At 40.1% G+C, this 18,264-nt stretch overlaps 2 protein-coding genes across 2 annotated transcripts in view; both read right to left on the bottom strand.

Annotated features, from left to right (window-relative positions):
• Positions 1 to 18,264, bottom strand: part of LRRC8B (leucine rich repeat containing 8 VRAC subunit B) — a 25,767-nt gene extending 7,503 nt beyond the window's left edge. Inside the window, exons 1-5 of the mRNA XM_045478191.1 lie at positions 18,250 to 18,264; positions 12,865 to 12,945; positions 10,478 to 10,553; positions 9,255 to 9,358; positions 5,592 to 7,756 (exon numbers count right to left, since the gene is read on the bottom strand). Of these exons, the coding sequence (XP_045334147.1) occupies positions 5,592 to 7,730 (2,139 nt within the window). The 5' untranslated portion in view covers positions 7,731 to 7,756; positions 9,255 to 9,358; positions 10,478 to 10,553; positions 12,865 to 12,945; positions 18,250 to 18,264. The remainder of the gene's footprint in view (positions 1 to 5,591; positions 7,757 to 9,254; positions 9,359 to 10,477; positions 10,554 to 12,864; positions 12,946 to 18,249) is intronic.
• The window catches only part of LOC123598199 (translation initiation factor IF-2-like), a 47,942-nt gene continuing 44,124 nt past the window's right edge, over positions 14,447 to 18,264 (bottom strand). The window contains exon 3 of the mRNA XM_045478192.1: positions 14,447 to 15,225. The gene's annotated coding sequence lies outside the window, so the exon portion shown is untranslated. The remainder of the gene's footprint in view (positions 15,226 to 18,264) is intronic.

The following is an 18,264-nucleotide window of genomic DNA, read 5'->3' as shown; positions in this document are numbered from 1 at the left end:
AGTGATTAAATTCAAAATATAATAACTGAGTATAAATTTTTTGTAGTATAGGCCCCTGAATGAGAAAAATGGAATTTATTCATATGGACAAATTATATGAGATTTGAATTTTATATAATTTTCATGTGAGACAAAATGTTATTTAAAAAAAATTTTCCCCAACCATTCAAAAATTTTAAAAACCATACGTAGGTCAAGGCTATATAAAAATTCAAAAAGCAGGGGTGCGTGGGTGGCACAGCTGGTTAAGCGTCCGACTCTTTTTTTTTTTTTTTTTTTTAACGTTTATTTTATTTTTGGGACAAAGAGAGACAAAGCATGAACGGGGGAGGGGCAGAGAGAGAGGGAGACACAGAATCGGAAACAGGCTCCAGGCTCTGAGCCATCAGCCCAGAGCCCGACGCGGGGCTCGAACTCACGGACCGCGAGATCGTGACCTGGCTGAAGTCGGACGCTTAACCAACTGCGCCACCCAGGCGCCCCTCTTTTGTTTTTTAATGTTTATTTTTGAAGGAGAGAGAGACAGAGCATGAGTGGGGGAGGGGCAGAGAGGGAGGGAGACACAGAATCCAAAACAGGGGCCCCAGGCTCTGAGCTGTCAGCACAGAGACCAAAACGGGCCTCAAACCCACAAACCATGAGATCATGACCTGAGCCAAAGTCAGCGGCTTAACCGACTGAGCCACCCAGGCACCCTGTGTCTAACTCTTGATCTTGGCTCAGGTCATGATCTCACAGTTTGTCAGTTTGAGCCCTGTGTCTGCCTCTGCGTTGATAGTGTGGAGCCTGCTAAGGATTCTGTCTCTTTTTCTCTCTGCCTCTCCCCCTGCTTGTGCTCTCTTTCTCTCTCAAAATAAATAAACTTAAAAAAAAATTGAGCATTCTTAGCTCAAGCGGTGGGTGGGTTTTGGTTCCAGGCTGTAATTTGCCGACTCGGTGGCCCATGGTGTTCCTCTAAGATATAAATCTTCATTTCTTGTGTTTAATTTATATTCCTACTTCTAAATCATAACTGATTAAGTCTTTTCATGGGGTTTTATTTCTTGATTGTACTCTCCCAACCCTTCTAAATGCTGCAATCAGAGCCTCTTTTGAAGGAACCAGTTCAAGTCTGACCCCAGCTACTATCCAATGAACTCAAACTTGAACTTGACTCGCAAACTTAAAAGCATTCTCCATTCTGACACACCTTCTAAATGCTCTCATCTCTTATTGCATCTGAGCCTGCCTGTTGTAATCCTCTGCACATGACCTCTGTCCTTTTACATTTCCCCAACCCCCCGTCCTCAGGAACACTCCTCTCAAGAGTTACTGTAAAAAAGAACATCTTGGGGCACCTGGCTGATTCAGTCAGTAGAGCATGCACTCTTGATCTTGGGGTTGAAGTTTGAGCCCTACACTGGGTGTAGAGATTACTTCAAAATAAAATCTTGGGATGCCTGAGTGTCTCAGATGGTTAAGTATCTGACTCCTGATTTTGGCTCAGGTCATGATCTCATGGTTCACAGGTTTGAGCTGCACATTAGGCTGTGCCCTGGCCGGGTGGAGCCTACTTTGGATTTCTCCCTCTCTCTCTCTCTCTCTCTCTCTCTGCCTCTCCCCTGCTTGTGCTCCCTCCTTCTCTCTCAAAAGAAATAAATTAAAAAATGAAAAAAAAAAACTAAAGTATTTAAGAGTATCTTGCTCAAATACATTTGGTAAACATTGCATGTCATGTCTCTCTTAGAGAAGCACAATGCATATTCAAATACTAAAGGCTCTGAGGAATCCTGCAGCAAAAAAATATGACAGAAAGAAGTGTTTAGTGTTCTGTGTGGTAACACTGATTACTACCTTGTGGAAGAAACTCTAGAGTGCCCTCTCTGGGAATGTCTGTCATTTGGGGGATGCCCAGTATCTTCAATGTCTGGAGAATTCCCTACCTTATCTTGGTGGGAAGCAGAGTCCACTTCCCACTGGGGGGACTGACAACACCAGATTCTAGTGTTCCCAGCTCCCTTACAGCTTGAGTGTGGGTGGGCGTTCATAAGCTCTCAGACTGGGACTTTAAATTGGGGCTACTGTCACAAAGCAGCAGAAACCATGAAGAACCTATTTTGTGGGAGGGCAAGGGGTGCATTAGCAGCAGCATCTAATTTTCAGGGGCAATGCTGTGCCCAGTGCTGGTATGGTCAACGGCAGGGTATCCTCACCATTTTGCTTTTGTGCTATAATTTTGGCCTTTTGGCTAACTAACTCTATGCTTGATTGCTTTCCAAGCTCAATTATTCAGCCTTTTCAGTGATAATATGGCATTTCAATAAATGTCTTTTCTACTAAACCACAGAGAGTATTTGTTGCCTCCATCCATGAACCTGGTATACTCCCCAACTTTTTAGAAGAGTATTTTAAAACCTCTTCCTTCAGGAATCTTTACTAACTTCTATTCCAAATGGAGAGATCAGCTACATTTCTGAGACTATGCATACCTAAATATTTATGCATCCAATTTGATGTTTTATTTTCTAATTTTAATAAATATTTTGGTCTACCTCATAGAATCTTAAGAATTTCAAAGTTAGAAGGAAACTTGAAACTGAAGCATGAATCCCTGATTCCCTTTAACAATATTCCTACCAAGTAGTTGACGACCCATATCTGGAGAGTTTTATTCATAAGAAAACCAGGGCACCTGGGTTGCTCAGTTGGTTAAGCATCTGACTCTTGGTTTCAGGTCAAGTCATGACCTTATGGTTCATGAGATTGAGCCCCTCATTGGACTCTGTGCTGACAGTGCAGAGCCTGCTTGGGATTCCTTCTCTCTCTATTTCTGCTCCTCCCCCACTCATTCTCTCTCTCTCTCTCTCTCTCTCTCTCTCTCTCTCTCTCTCTGTCTCTCTTAAAATAAATAAACTTAGAAAAAAAGAAGAAAATAAAAATCATTTCTCCCTTCTCAAAGGTTCAATTTTTGGACAAAGATTTCAGGAAACATGAGAAATCTTTTCCTGCTTGTCTTGGTTCAAACACTCATGGTTACTTGCCAGAAGATTTCTTTTCTATTAAGTGTTCCAAATATTTAAAGACCAATATCATGGACTATTCTTTCCCCTTCCCTCCCCAATATTTCCTATTATTAGGCTGTTCCATCAGAGAACTTTTCATCTCTCTGGCTGCTGTCTTCTGAGTGAGTTTCACTTTCTCCATATCCTGATTAAATAAGTCTCTTCAGAGTTCTGAGGACAGTGTCTTTCAACCATTCAAAGGTGTCATGGTCATTGTTATGGCTCTGGGATGCTTAGCAATTGCTGATTATCAGACTTCTTTTAAAAAAATTTTTTTTTTTTTTAAGAGACAGAGAGAGAGAGAGAGAGCGCGTGAGTGGGGAAGGGTCAGAGAGAGAGACACAGAATCTGAAGCAGGCTCTAGGCTCTGAGCTGTCAGCACAGAGCCCGATGCAGGGCTTGAACTCATGAGATCATGACCTGAGCTAAAGTTGGATGCTTACCTGACTGAGCCACCCAGGTGCCCCTGGTTATTAGACTTCTGAGACAACCCAGCCTAAGATATCATTCTACTTTGGCCATAAACTGCCTTCACCATAGGACTTTACATGTCAACCAAGTATCCTCCCTAACTCAAAATAAAATGTGTCTGATACTCGCACCTAGTTTCTCTTTCACATATGGTCAAGAAATCAATAAACTTGGTGTCAAAAGTACCAATAGTCTTAAGGTTTTATTACATTAAACTAGGAAAAAACATTAACCTGCCTATACATTTAAGTAATTCATGGCCAGCTAACAATTTAATCAGCTTCAACTTTCAAAAATTCATGTAGTGATATAACTATACAACAACTAGTGGAACCAGTGCCTTTCAAAATAATTATTAATAATTTTTTAATTTTTGATTTAACAATGGAAAAGTATAACCAAAATATTAATATTAATCTACTGCATAATTAAACAACACTAATGATAAATCTCTAGACCTGTAGTTTTCAAAGTATGGTCACCACACCAGCAGCATCAGCTTCATCTGGGATTTTGTAGAAATGCAAACTCCTGGACCCTACACACCAAACCTGCTGAATCAGAAACTCTGGGAGTGGGGTCCAGCAATCGGTGTTTTAACAAGCCCTTCAGGTAATTCTGATGAACACTGCTAATCTAGATCAACCCTCAAGGAGTTTTACAGCCTCCTAATCCTTTAAGTCCTTAAGATTTCTCAGGGGCGCCTGGGTGGCTCAGTCAATGGAGCGTCTGACTCCTGGTTTCAGCTCAGGTCATGATCTCACGGTTCGTGAGTTTGAGCGTGCTTGGAATCCTCTCTCTCCCTCTCTCTCTGCCCCTCTCCTCACTCTCTCTCTCAAAATAAACTTAAAAAAAAAAAAAAAAAAGACATTAAAAAAAAAAAAAGACCTGAAGATTTCTCATTTATTTTAGAATGGGCTCTAGCTTTTTGCATATATGAGTCAAATCAATTTTCTAAAAATTGGCATGAATTTTGCTCTCATTCCTCAACTTTTTGGTGTTTTTCCAATCCATGGTTTTTGAAAATAATGTCTGGTGATTAATATGTTTATTAGCCAACAGCATGCTCATAGCTATATTTAGCATGAAATACGAATTACAAAAAGTCTAAGAGATAGTACATTTTTTGGGTGGGGTAGAAGGAAGTAGTTCCCATTTTCTACTACTGGAAGACCACTTTCGTCTTTTGGCAGACCTGATTTCTGAAAGATTATTTTTCTTCTTCCCATAGGGGCATTACCATCACTCTCTTGCCCTTTTGGATAGCATGATTTTTTTTTTTTCTTTTTCTTCCTCCTTCACATTTTAACCTAGGAAACTAGTCATTTATTTTGTTTTTTCTTGTTTCAGTGAAGTCAAGTTTTCCTTAACTTGGCTTTACTGTTGCAAATTATGGTTCATTTTTAAAGTATGGATGCTGGAAAAAGCTTCTAAGAAGCCCTAGTGTTGCATTATAGAACCAGGCCTTTCATTTTGAATTGTCTTTCTAGACATGCATGTAGATTTCCAGTTTTTCTTACTGCATCACAAAAAAGATTTATGAATAATTCATGATCCCAGTATTTTTAACAAAAAGTTCTTCTCCTGTGACAGATTTGGAAAGCTAAAAACTTTTATGAAGCTTCCTAAATACTTAAGATCTTTCCAGAATGAAAAGTAAGCTCTGTTACAATTAGTTTAAAATACTTCAGCTGTGATGTTTATGTGAAAAATGGGGACAGAGAATAAAGAGAACATTTGTTGAGCATTACTATGTGCTAGGAACTGGTGCTTTTACTAGATAAATATAAATATAAATATAAATATAAATATAAATATAAATATAAATATAAATAATATAAATATAAATATAATTTTTTCTTCTATAAAATCTCCATGACAACTTATCAGTTAGATTAAAAACTGATGCTCAGTGTTTTGGTAATTTGCCCACGGTCACATATCTGGTAAGTGGCAGACAGGCCAGGCTCAGAGGATGCTTCGTATGACTACAAGTCCATTTTCTTTACCCGCATTATACGCTACAACAACAGACGCTCAAAACACCAGCTAAATGAAGGCAAGAACAGATATACTTACATTGTTGTTGGTCACGGCAAAGTACTGCAAATTACTCAGATACTGGATTTCTTCTGGAATGAAGGTCAGATGGTTATAGCTTAGATCCAAATAATATAGTTTGGTGCATAGGAAAAGCTGTAGGGGCAGATTCTCAATATTATTATGGTTCAAAGAGAGCTGCTCTAGATTAGATAGTGCCCCAATCTGGGCAGGAATATAAGCAATGTTATTGTGCCACAACTTTAAGCAGGAAAGGTTCTGGAGATGCTGAAAGCTAATGATCTCTTCCACGGTTTTAAGGTTATTTTCTTTTAGGTCTAACTCATGCAAATTGTTCAGACTGAAAATGGAGTGTGGGATGCGTTCCAGGTCACAGCTGATAAGCTCTAGGCTTTTCAGATTGACCATCTTTTTCAAGTTGTTCAACACAACCAGCTTGCTTCCCTCATTATCAAGGGATAACTTCTGCAGAGAAGGCAGGAGGTCTGTAATGACTTGAGGGATCCGGGAGAGGCTGCTCTTCAAGTAGAGGGTCCTCAGGTTTTTTAAGTCCTGAAAGCCCTCCAATTGCATGGTACTCAACTGCTCAGGTAGAACACAGCCCGACAGATAAAGTTCTTTGAGATTCCTCAGGTGAAATACCCAGCGTGGGATCTTCCCCATTTCAGTAAATTTCAGGCGGAGGATTTTTAAATTCTCCTCCAGAAAGCCCAGCGCTGGATGGTCTACCACCAGGGACGAATGGTACACGTGAAGCTCCTTGAGGTTGACCAGCTGCGAGACTGTGGAGGGCAGCTTGACCTCCGGGATAAGCTCCAGGCTGAGCACTTCGATTTCTGTCAGCTCAAAGACGTTGTCTGGAAGACCATTTAGCATAAAAAGGTGCAGTTCTACCTTGTCCTGGGAATTTTTCACAAGCTTACTTTTCAGTTTCTCAACCGTCCATTCGTTATTGAGGTTGATCTGTTTTAGTTTGTTCTCACTGACCTCCGAGAGGAATATGGAGAAGCGTTTGGAATAAAGAGGATCATATTGATCGGCCAGATGGAGGATGAAGGCGAAGTCATTCTTGACGTCAGGGATATCGCTGTAGTTGCTTTTCTCTCTCAACGCCTCAAAGGAATATTGCTTCAGAGAACTCCTCAGCATCCACCACAAGCTGTAAGAGGAGGTGAGACCGTAAAGTATAACCAAAATGACATAAAATGAAGCCAGAACCTTGAATATTTCTGCCAAGGAGTAGACACACTGGTAGCGCTTGTATCCTGTAAAAGCCTGCACGTCAATGGAACAGTCGATTTCCAGAGTGATGTAGGTTAGGAAATATGGAACATAAGTTATGATGAGGATGAACAAAATGACTTTCACTATGATCTGCTTCAGATACACTCTATAAATGATGTCCTTCTGCTCCACGTGCATGCGGAACCTTTTCACTTTTTCAAAGATGGCTTTGGCCTGTTCGCCCTCCTTCTTGTCCAGGACGCTAGAAGTTGGGCTTTCTATGCTGGCCGACTCCAAGCCAGGCTGTGGGTAGGGCAATGACTGCTTGCTGGAATCGACATCGGCTGAACACCCTGAGGACGAAAGCAGAACCTTGGACTTGGAGAGTGTCAGGGGCCTCACTGACTGCTCGGCCACTGTTTCGGACAGGGCACGCGTGGTCCACGGGGAGTCGAAGCACTTGTGAAGGATGGCCACAAAATGCTCGAGCCTGGAGCTGGTACTCGGGTAGTGAAGCCAAAAGTTGCTGCAGGCTGCAAAGATGAGTGTGTGCAAGAGCACCAGGTAGGGGAAAAACTTGGCGAACCAATGGAGCTGTTTCTCGTAACAGACAGCATCGATGTAGGAGTACTGCTGTCGGTGGAGGTCATTCTGGATTCTGAGGGGAAGTGGGAGCGGTGTCCCAGGATCAGAGGATGTGTTTGCGCTGGCTTTCAGGAGGTCCCAAGGCACGGCACAGTGATTGTCAAATTCCACCTTACATGGAAGACAGCACAGAACCCTGCTCTGTGTAAGCTGGAGAGCTCCGGCCAGCACGGCCACCAGCAGCATGATCAGGGTAATGTAATACCAGAAGACGTCCCACCATGGTTTTAGGATGTGATAAGATGACTGGGCGTCTGCTAAACATTTCAGCTCTGTTAGCGTAATCATGACTTTCCCTTGTAGGAGTACAGAAACTGGGAGAGGAAAATAAAAAGAAAAACCACTGAAGGGAGTATCCAAAATAAGCATTTAACTCTAATGCTTGTAGGTACCCAAGTAGGATCTAGCTCAGGGAAAAAATCTGGGAGGCAGGGCTGATCAAAGGATATAAATGTCTTCTGGTTTCATTTGAAACCTTAGGCCATCCCAACTGTGCACTATAAAGTCCTTCAGATGAGACACCATTTAGTGATAGCCAGACTGGATCTATAAAGGTATTTAGGGCAGATTGTGAAGCAACTATCTAGTCTCCTCCTGGATCTTGACTCCATCCCAAGCTATTAAAAACCAGAAGCCATATTTTATGCCTTCCAAATGGTCTGAGTAAGCTCTTTTCCACATCCTGTCCCACACCTGGCGCATCAGTTACAGCCTAAGAGTTGTGTTTCAACCACCACGGGGAACCTCTTTTGAGCAAGCACTGCTTTACGTCGTTATCCCTTAGGATTAGAGGGATCTACCAGTTCTACATTCAAAACAAACTGTAAGTTAATGCATTATCTCCTTTCCCCCAAGCTCTTGCTTTGTAACTTAAGTTCATGTCCAACTTAGAGTATTTATTTATTTATTTATTTATTTATTTATTTATTTATTTAAAAAAAATTTTTTTTTCAACGTTTATTTTTGGGACAGAGAGAGACAGAGCATGAACGGGGGAGGGGCAGAGAGAGAGAGGGAGACACAGAATCGGAAACAGGCTCCAGGCTCTCAGCCATCAGCCCAGAGCCCGACGCGGGGCTCGAACTCACGGACCGCGAGATCGTGACCTGGCTGAAGTCGGACGCTTAACCGACTGTGCCACCCAGGCGCCCTCCAACTTAGAGTATTTAAAAGCTGATGAAGCAACACTAGTGGCTTAACACGGGATAGGGAAGAAAAACTCAGAACATGCTACTATGGGGGGATTCTCACTAGTGGTTAATGTTTTGATGGCAAATAACTAATAGGGTAAATAAGTAAGAGTATACTCTATTACTAAATTATTTTTTGCCTCAGAAAAACAAGAGGTAGATTTTCCATTTTCACATTAAAAAGTATTCAGGCAGTGTTCCTTACAGAAATGATTCATGTCACGTTCAACCTTATATAAATCAATTGTTTAAAAAATTGCTAATTAGTAAAATCCGGACAACCTATAAAATGGCACAGAGTACGAGAAATAAAAGGAAGCATTTGGGTCTAATAACATATCTAGCAAGAAAAAAGAAGAAAAAAATCACAGCAGCATGGTTTTTTAATGGATAAAGAGAATGAACCAAATCATCTCTAAGGACACCGCCAGCCTCAAAGTTTATGGCTGAATTTGTCCCCTTAAAGGTCCTGAAAGTTAAATTCATTTAAGACATGAGACTGAAATTGCAAAAGAATATAAACACAAATAGAGATAAGGGTATTCAGACAGTGGTTATTCATTGAACAAAGAACACAAGTCAACATTGACCAAAATAAAGTACTTTAAATATTTACACTTACTGGATGAAAAAAAAAATGAATCCAATAAGTTGACTGTGCTTCAATCAGGAGGCCGACACCTTTTGAAATTTCTTAGACACACCATCTCTGTGTTTGTCTTCATTCTGTGAGAAAGCACAGATATCTTATAATAACTGCAGTATTTCAAACAAAATTGGAAACACTGTCTTCAGAGGCCCTCTCCATCATAAGACACGATATGGCAAATAGATTTTCATAGATCAGTTTACTTTTCACACTAGAGGACATTCTGGCAAGGTATATATAGACAGGACCCCACCCATATATGAGATCATACTCAGCCCCTGAATTCCTTTAGGTTACAGAGAAGTTTCCACAGAAACTTAGATGTTAATGTATTTTAAAATGCCATATTTACATCACTTAGATGAACACTTAGCTTTTCCAAGCAGCCTACATATGTTAATTTCTCTCATTCAGTCCTCATACACAGTTGGTCTTATTTGCATTTATCAGATGGCCTGTCAAACCATGTAGTTTCTGCATCCTAATTTAAAACCACACATCTCTCCAAATAAGACTCGGTGCTCTTCAAATTTAGCCTACTGATTTCATTAGAAATAGTCACAAGTTAATAACTTTTGAAGACACAGCTCAGAAATTTGCTGAAATTCTCTGAAGTTATATTATTAAATGTAGCTACCCTTTATATTAGCTTTTTTTAACCTTGTAGGTTAATAAAAGCCATTCTTAGCATCTACTTCAGTCACTTGCAATAATTTAAATTATGTATATATCGATCAGTTTGAAATATGAGGATATTCTAAAACATATAAAAATTTGAATTTGGTATGAAAATTGTATTTTTTAGTGCCTATGGAACTTCTGAAGAGCTGCTGGGAATGTTTATATAGTTGCCCCAAAGATACAATCCTTTTTGGGTTTATCAAGTACTTGAAACCCAGCTCAGTGTACTAACCCCAAATTGCATTTAAGATATTTTTAGTAATACTCTTGTGATCTCGTCATTTTCAAAGATCAAAAAGTTGGGCATGTCTGAAATTTACTTTGGATTTACCAATCCATGTGCAAAGCCTACTTTATAACTGCCATCCCGTATCAAATTATTTTGCAGGCCAGAAAGCAGAGTTAGTGTGTACGACAATCTAGCTGTGACTAATTCATAATTAGATATGACCAATGGAGTATGAGTTTCTCATTCACAATTCATTTTTAAAAGGCTTACAACATATGATACACACCTGCATTTATGTGCAGCAAGCATGATAAAATATTTGAGGTGTGAAACATTTTACATATTCTTCCATTGCACTGGGTCTATAATATATCTGGAAAGAATATATTACATAATTCCAGAGTGCTTCTCAGCCATCCCGATATTTATTATACAACACAGTTTCCTTTAAATATTGTAAACACATTTTCTACTTTAAACACAGTATTTGTATGAAACAGAGTCACAAACCTCCAACTATAGTACTATTTTAAAACACATATTTTAAAATAATCAATATGAGAAACTACTATAACTAATCCATTAGAGAACCACAACTACAGGTTTACTATATTTATACTAACTTAAATTTATTAGTAAAGAATTTTTTCCTGTTTGCCTTTTTAAGAACTATAAATTTTCCCTCTAATCACCTAACTTGGATTTTCATTGAGGGGTTCCTTGTCAATAAGAGCAAATAAAAATATACTGTTTAAAATCTAATATCTGTCTTTCTACTTTCAAAGCACTTTCATTTACGTTAATTTGTTTCATATAATAAACCATTAGATATATTATTAGTCTTCACATTTTAAAACATGGAAATAAAGCAGGCCCAGAGGAGTTATCCTGTCCAAAGCGACAAAACTGGCAAGAAATAGTTCCAGTTAGAATGGAGGTCTTCAGACTCAAATCTCAAGCCTCACCCACACTGGAAACAAGATCACATTGTCATTAAATCCAATTAACTGTGCCACTCAGTTCTCTCAAAGATTAAAGAAATAGCTAAATATTTATCTCTTTTCCCCAGTTGCAGTGGACTAAATATTTTGTCCCCCTAAAATACATATTTTGAAATCCTAACCCCCTAGTGCCTTTATAAAATGGACCCCACAGGGCTCTCTTGCCCCTTCCACCATTTGAGGACACAGCAAGAAGGTGGCACCTATTAACTGGGAAGTAAGATCTCATTAGAATCTGCCAGTGCCTAGGTGCACCTGGATGCACCGTTGGTTAAACGGCCAACTTCAGCTCAGGTCATGATCTCACAGTCTGTGGGTTCAAGCCCTGCATCGGGCTCTGTGCTGACAGCTCAGAGCCCGGAGCTGCTCTGGATTCTGTCTCCTTTTCTCTCTGCCCCTCCCTCCCTCATGCTCTGTCTCTCTCTCTCTCAAAAATGAATACACATTAAAAAAATTAAAAAAAAAAAAAAAAAAAAAAAACATCTGCCAGAGCAGTGCCTTGATCTCGAACTTCCCAATCTCTAGGAACTGAAAAATAAATATGTCTGCTGTTTAGGTCACCCAGTCCATGGTAATTTGTTATAGCAGCCCGAACAGACTAAGACATCAATTAACCCCAACAATTGCATTGTAACTTGGTTCTATTTTAGTCTTTTGAAAAACAAAAGATGTAAATGTACAGTTTCCTGCAATGTCCCCTATAACATAATATATAATCTACTTTCTCAGCTGAACTTTTTCTACCAAACATTTTCCACTGAACTAAGATTCAATGTATAAATAGATAGCATCCAAATCTAATGATGTATGAAAACTCTCAAGCATTCCTATATATTAAATGATGTTAACTTTTTCTAACGGAAGTCTTTAACTCGAGAGCTAGAGCATAGCTGTCCTTTGTCATTACAAAATTTAATACTGTTTGTGTGTCTAGGAAATTTTTTCCAGACCATATTTTTGCAAACAATGAGGATTCAATCTAAATCAGATCTCTATTTCTAATATACAAATGCACTAAATCAGTTCAAAGACACAATGTTAAGAGTAAAGGATTTTGTGGTCCTAATCCCATTCCTTTAGCTTTTAAACCTCATTAAGAAATCATAAAAGCTTTTCAAAGCACATGAATTCATTTGACAATCTCACCCCAAAGTCTCTAGGACTGAAACAAAAACACTCAAGTTAGGCATCTTGTCTTCCCACTAGTCCTTATTTTACTTTGAAAGCTTTTCCAAAATAACCAGTGAAAAAATAAACAAATGATGATCAGATGGTATTTAGAGTCATTCTATGCAGAGAACTGGACACTACTTCAAAGATCTCTGTCTCTGACCCCAGGCAGGATATAACCAAACAATTCAAAATGGGGTTTCTCTCTGCTCTAACTGCAAATTGATTTAGAGATTGCCTTATATCCCTTCAAAATGTTTAGTACTACTTCTCAACAAGAGGTTTCTTGGGTCTAACGTATATCCAACTGAAGTTTAAATTCACCTCTTGGAGCTCTCTCTCTGGGAAATAGTGTGTCAGTACCCCCGATTAATTTGTTCCATTTCTTCAGACTAAATAACCCCTTGAACCGTTCTTCAGAGATCTGATGATTGTTCAGCATTTCTCAAGTACTTAAATGATCACTAGCAAGGCACATGATATGCCAGCTTATGTCCCTTACCAGTTGCTTCAGATCTTGTCCGTGGAGTAATTTTCAAGTGACAAACACCCTTTCCAAATTTAGTTGTAGTTTTGAGACTTCCTAGAAGGAATTAAGATTTACATAGTAAAGTGTATCTTCAACATTAATGCTCATAAAAATCATTGGAGAGCGTATTAAATCACAGAGTGGTAGGTCCCACCCTCAGAGTTTCTGATTCATTAGGTCTGAAGTAGTCCTCAAGAATGTGTCTAACAAATTTCTAGTTAATGTCGATGCTTCCAGTAGGTAGAGTAACCATTTTTTGAGAATCTAAGACAGTGGTTTTCAGTTTTGGCTTCACATTAGAAGAACCTGGAGCAGTTTAAAAAACCTCAAATCCAGGGGCACTTGGGTGGCTCAGTCGGTTGAGCATCTGACTCCTGATTTCAGCTCAGGTCATGATCCCAGGGTGGTGGGATTGAGTCCTGGCGGGAGGTGGGGGGGGGGGGGGAGTCCATTCTGAGTGTGAAGCTGGCTTGAGGTTCTGTCTCTGTCTTTCTCCCTCTGCCCTTCTCCCCCACTTGCGTGCACTCTCTCTGTAAAACAAAAACAAAAACTCAAATCCAAGCCCTTCTCCTATGATTGGTCAAGCAATTCAACTGGTCTAGCTGAGACCAGTACTTTTTGTTTGTTTGTTTTCTCCAAATTTCCCCAGGAGGAGAAAGCTCACAAGACAGACTGACAATGAAATATCTGGGGAAAGTACTGTCCTTTTAACCCTTCCTGGAAGTTTCACTAGGTATCTAGAGTGTCTCCCCCTCTCTGCAGACTATGAGTTACAGCTACCAGCAACTCCACAAACTCTTAAGAGACCTGAGACCCCAGGTGTGCGAAGCAGTAGGTCAGAGAGACATTGAGCTATAGAGATTTGCAGGGTGGATTTGAAGAGGAATCAGAAACAACAGAACCCAGGCAAAAGGTATTTAAATTGCGTAGGCTGGAAGCAATGAGGGAAAATTTTGCAATGCTCTGGAAAGAAAGCAATGAATGAAATAGTCACCGTAAATGAAAATTCAACATCATTTAACAACATCAAACAGAGGGGTCCATGGAGAAGCAGGAGTCAAATGGATTCACATTTTGAGTCTATGGTATTACAGTATTCTCCACAGTTTCTAGCATGTGGTGTACGACAAATATTTGTACAATAAAAAATTGAACATATCAGAAGGCAGGAAATAATATGATGGTCAGATGTTAGGCAGGGTATATCTAAGGTAATTGGGCATTTCCTGAGAGAGACTAGAACACAGCCACATGTAGACAGGAAGGATTTGGGCTAACTCTTCTGCATATTCTAAAGCCTAACAGCTTAAAAAAACAATAGTGTTTTATTTCTCATGATTCTGTGGGTGGTTCTTTCACTTCATGGTACTGGCTGGCACAAAGTGGCTGGAAGGTCCAGAATGTTCTCATTCATCAGGCGGGTAGCTGGAGCTGCCTGCTGGCTGGCACTTTCAGTGAGACTCCTCATGGCTGTTTCAGGGTCCTCACATAGACGGTGGTTGGGTTCCAAGATGGTGCATCCCAAGCACGAAGGTGAAAAATTGCAGTTCTTTTATGGCCTGGCTCTCAAAGCTACGGTGTCACATCCACTCCATTCTATCAGCCAAAGGAGCCATAGATCCAGCCCAGATTCCAGGGAATGGGAAACGTCACTTCTCAATGGGAGGGGTGGCAAAGGATGGGCAGCTCTGCTTAACCTTCCCTGGTCTCTCTGCCCACAAACGTTGTGAAGTCCTCCTACATGCAAAGCACACTCACCCTCTTCCAAGCCCCTAAAAATTTCGTCCAACTCTGGTATCGAGTTCAGGCTTGAAGTCCAGGATCTTGTCGTCTAAATTAAGTAGAGGAGGCTGTGGGACAACATTCTTAAGGTCCTTGGAAGCCCTGTTATCTAGTTAAGAAGCCCCAGGAGGCACAGACTTACATCTTTTTGAAGTCATAATATAGGGTCTTGCCGCTATGCCCTTGCTTTCATTTGTACCTTGAGATTAAGTTTTATTGGCAGTATTGCTCTGGATCTGTTCTTTCCACCTGAGGCCATTTCTTACTTTGAGTACCTTTTCGCTGAGTCGAGAAGCAGGGAATGAGAAACAGTTTTATTTACAACCCTAGAAAATTCTGGATTGGAAACACATCCTCTAAAGTCTACTTAAAATCTGAACAGTTTCTTCTTTAATTCATCTCTCTTTTGCAATACTTTGGTCATGAGTGGTTAAAAGAGTCATTTGACGCTTCCAACATTCTGCTAGAAAATCCCCTAAGCTGGATATACAAATCCATTGGGTTCATTTTCCATCTTCCGTGTTATTGGAGATACAAGTCTTGTCGGTTTTCCTGTCAGTATGAAACAAGGGTACTGTTTTATGTCCTCAAAAAGCAATTTCTTCATCGCCCTACCAGCTACCATTAATAGTTGTCTTACTTCCCTTCAGACCTTCACTGTCACCTGGTCTCAAAGCCAATGCCAGATGTTTTTGTCACGGCAGCACCTCACTTCTGGGTACAAATTTTTGTTTTAGTTCTTTACTGCTATGCCAAAAAAAAAAAAAAAAAAAATCCGAAACTTCGTGGCTAAAACAACCATTTATCATTTCTCATGATTCTGTGGGATGATGAAGCAGTTCTTCTGTTTCACACGGTGTTGACTGGAATGCTGGGAGGGCTGTAAGTTCTAAAACGCCTCAGTCACAGGACTGGCATTTGGGTTGTCTGCTGGCCTACAGCTCAGCTTAGGCTAATGACCAGAGGCCCGGCCACTACTCCATATGGCTGTTTAGGCTGCCCCACAGCAAGGCAGCTAAGTTCTAAGGAACACTGCAAGCACACAATAGCAGAAGCTACACACTTCCTTAAATTCCAGCCTTAGAAATAACTCCACACCATCTCTGCCATGTTTGAATGCTCAAAAAGGGTAACAGGGCCAGCCCAGATTTTTAAAGGGAAGGGTAACAGACCCCAGCTGGAGCATTTACAGACATCTTTAATTCACCATAGGGACTCAAGAATATTTAAGTAGTAGATACGCCATAGAAGTGAATTAACTCTTTGAGAGAAAGAATTGAGTGAATGAAGAACAAAATCCCTTTCCTAGATAATAAATCCCATGAGGAAGAACTCTCAGACCAAGAGGAACAAAGGGGGAGAAAAAAACAGGGTCAGTGAGATAAAAGAGAAACGCGGTGTTTCTGGAGCACAGAAATTCAAGGAAAGAGCCTGACATCATGGTTGATAACACAGAGAAACCAAAGGAAAAATGTGCTGCGTAACTAGCATTCTGCAGCTTCTTACCAAAAGCCGTACAGTGGCAATGGGTCTCCGAAACAATCGTAAATAATATTCTAAATCCTAGGAAAATTAATCATCTGAAGCCCCAGAAGACACTTGCTGAATATGACAACACCATGGTAATAACTGTAGAACTCCTTATTAAATCTGAGTTGTTCTGAACTTAAAAAACAAGTAACGATAACAATAAATAATAACTAACAACAATAAATAAAAAACAGTAACTCTAGAACTCCTTATAAAATCTGAGTTGTTCTGAACTTAAAAAAGTAAAACGTGGCTTTACTTTTCCTTGTTTCTAACAGTTACAGAACACATGATTTATTTAACGTAGATGGCGACTGTCCTTTTAGGAAAAGACATCTCAATTCTTTGATGAGTTCAGTAAGCTACCAAGTTCTCTAGAATCCATTTAAAATGAAAGAAGTTGCAGTCACATTATAATATTAACACTAGCACATAAGCCACCAGTGGCTACATAATTCTTAGGATGTGTAAACAGAAGGCCACCTCAGACCTTTCTCCACCATCTTCATTGTTAATAAAAATGTCTTCTTGCCTCCCCCTCCCACCACCCACAGTAAACAAGCAATTTGGCTCTTGTGAATCTACACGCTCTCCTTTCGAATGTCTGGCTGATTGCTGAGACCACCGTTACAATTGCTTTTCCACTGGTTACTTACTTTCACAAGAGCTGAGTCACATGGGCTATTTAATCCAGGAGGAAACCATGGAGATCAGAGTGCAACTCTTTACAAGTAAGAAACCTAAAGTTTAGAGGTGTTTAAATTGCTTCTCCAGGGCATGGAATTATGGTCACACTTCCTAATTTCAAAAGAGCTGGGAGGTTGAGAGCATTGATTCTGGCCACCTGTCCTAATTAATAATAGGCTCTTCCTAACAAAATAAACAGGGTTTCATAACATGAATTTGCAAATGGAGTCCAGAATATTTCTTTGTTATACATATATTTTTAACTATAAATCAAAATGATTTTTTTTTTTTTTTTTTTTTTTTTGCTTTGGGACAAACCAGTATGCTCTAGAAATGCTAAAAATATGATTAAGCCACTAGTCTTAACCCTTTCTGTAAACTTAACATTTATATGCACTCAATTATGGAGGCTAGGACTACAAAAGCATACCGAGAAAATATGAGACCTTGTTTCTGCTTTCATGGGATTTACAGTCCTGTTGTGGACAGAAGACATGCATAGTTGAAAGTCAGCACCACCATGGCATGCTGTCACCAGTATCAAATGGGTGGGATGACGGCTAAACCTAGTACGTACTACATCTGATTCTATATAAAGAAAATACCCAAAGAGAATGGGTGAAATATCTTAACAGCAGCATTTCTCAAAGAGAGGTCAGGATTTTAGTCTGTAGAATGCCTATTATGTGCCCAGAGGAGTTCAGAGGGTTCAGGAAATACAGATATGCAAGACAGAAAGATCCCTGCTCTCAGAGACCTTACTGAGGAAAAAGGGAAGAGAGGCAACCAAACAGACAACCATAATAAAATCAGAAATGCCATGAAGAATATAGAACTCCTTTATTTATTTTTAAAGCATTTTTAAATGTTTGCTTATTTTTGAGAGAGAGAGAGAGAGAGAGAGAGAGAGAGAGAGAGAGAGAGAGAGACAGAGGATATGAAGGGGGCTCTGCGCTGACAGCAGTGAACCCGAGCCCGATGTGGGGCTCAAACTCATGAACCGTGAGATTGTGACCTGAGGTGACGTTGGACGCTCAACTGACTGAGCTGCCCAGGTGCTCCTAGAGCTCCTTTAGAGTGGGCAGATAGGGAAGGCCTCTTTAGACCTGAATGGAGCCAGCCATGCAATGATATCGGGGAAGATCATTCCAAGTAGAAGGAGGAAGAAGCTTATGAATGGGTGATCAGAAAGGAGGCCCCAGGCTGGAATGTTAGGAACCTGGGGAAAGCAGAGGAGTGAGAGGGCCTGCAGACAATACACAGAGTTTGGATAAGAAACAGCCCAGGAGTGATGGGAAAGACACTGAAGAGCCTTAGGAAGAGAAGTAGCTGATCTCATGTTAGCTTTTAAAAATTCACAGTCAACTCAGCGGA

This window comes from Leopardus geoffroyi, chromosome C1 (genome assembly GCF_018350155.1).
Source record: "Leopardus geoffroyi isolate Oge1 chromosome C1, O.geoffroyi_Oge1_pat1.0, whole genome shotgun sequence".
Classification (NCBI taxonomy): Eukaryota; Metazoa; Chordata; class Mammalia; order Carnivora; family Felidae; genus Leopardus; species Leopardus geoffroyi.
Note: the sequence above shows the minus strand (reverse complement) of the source record. Positions and strands in the feature narration are given on the sequence as shown.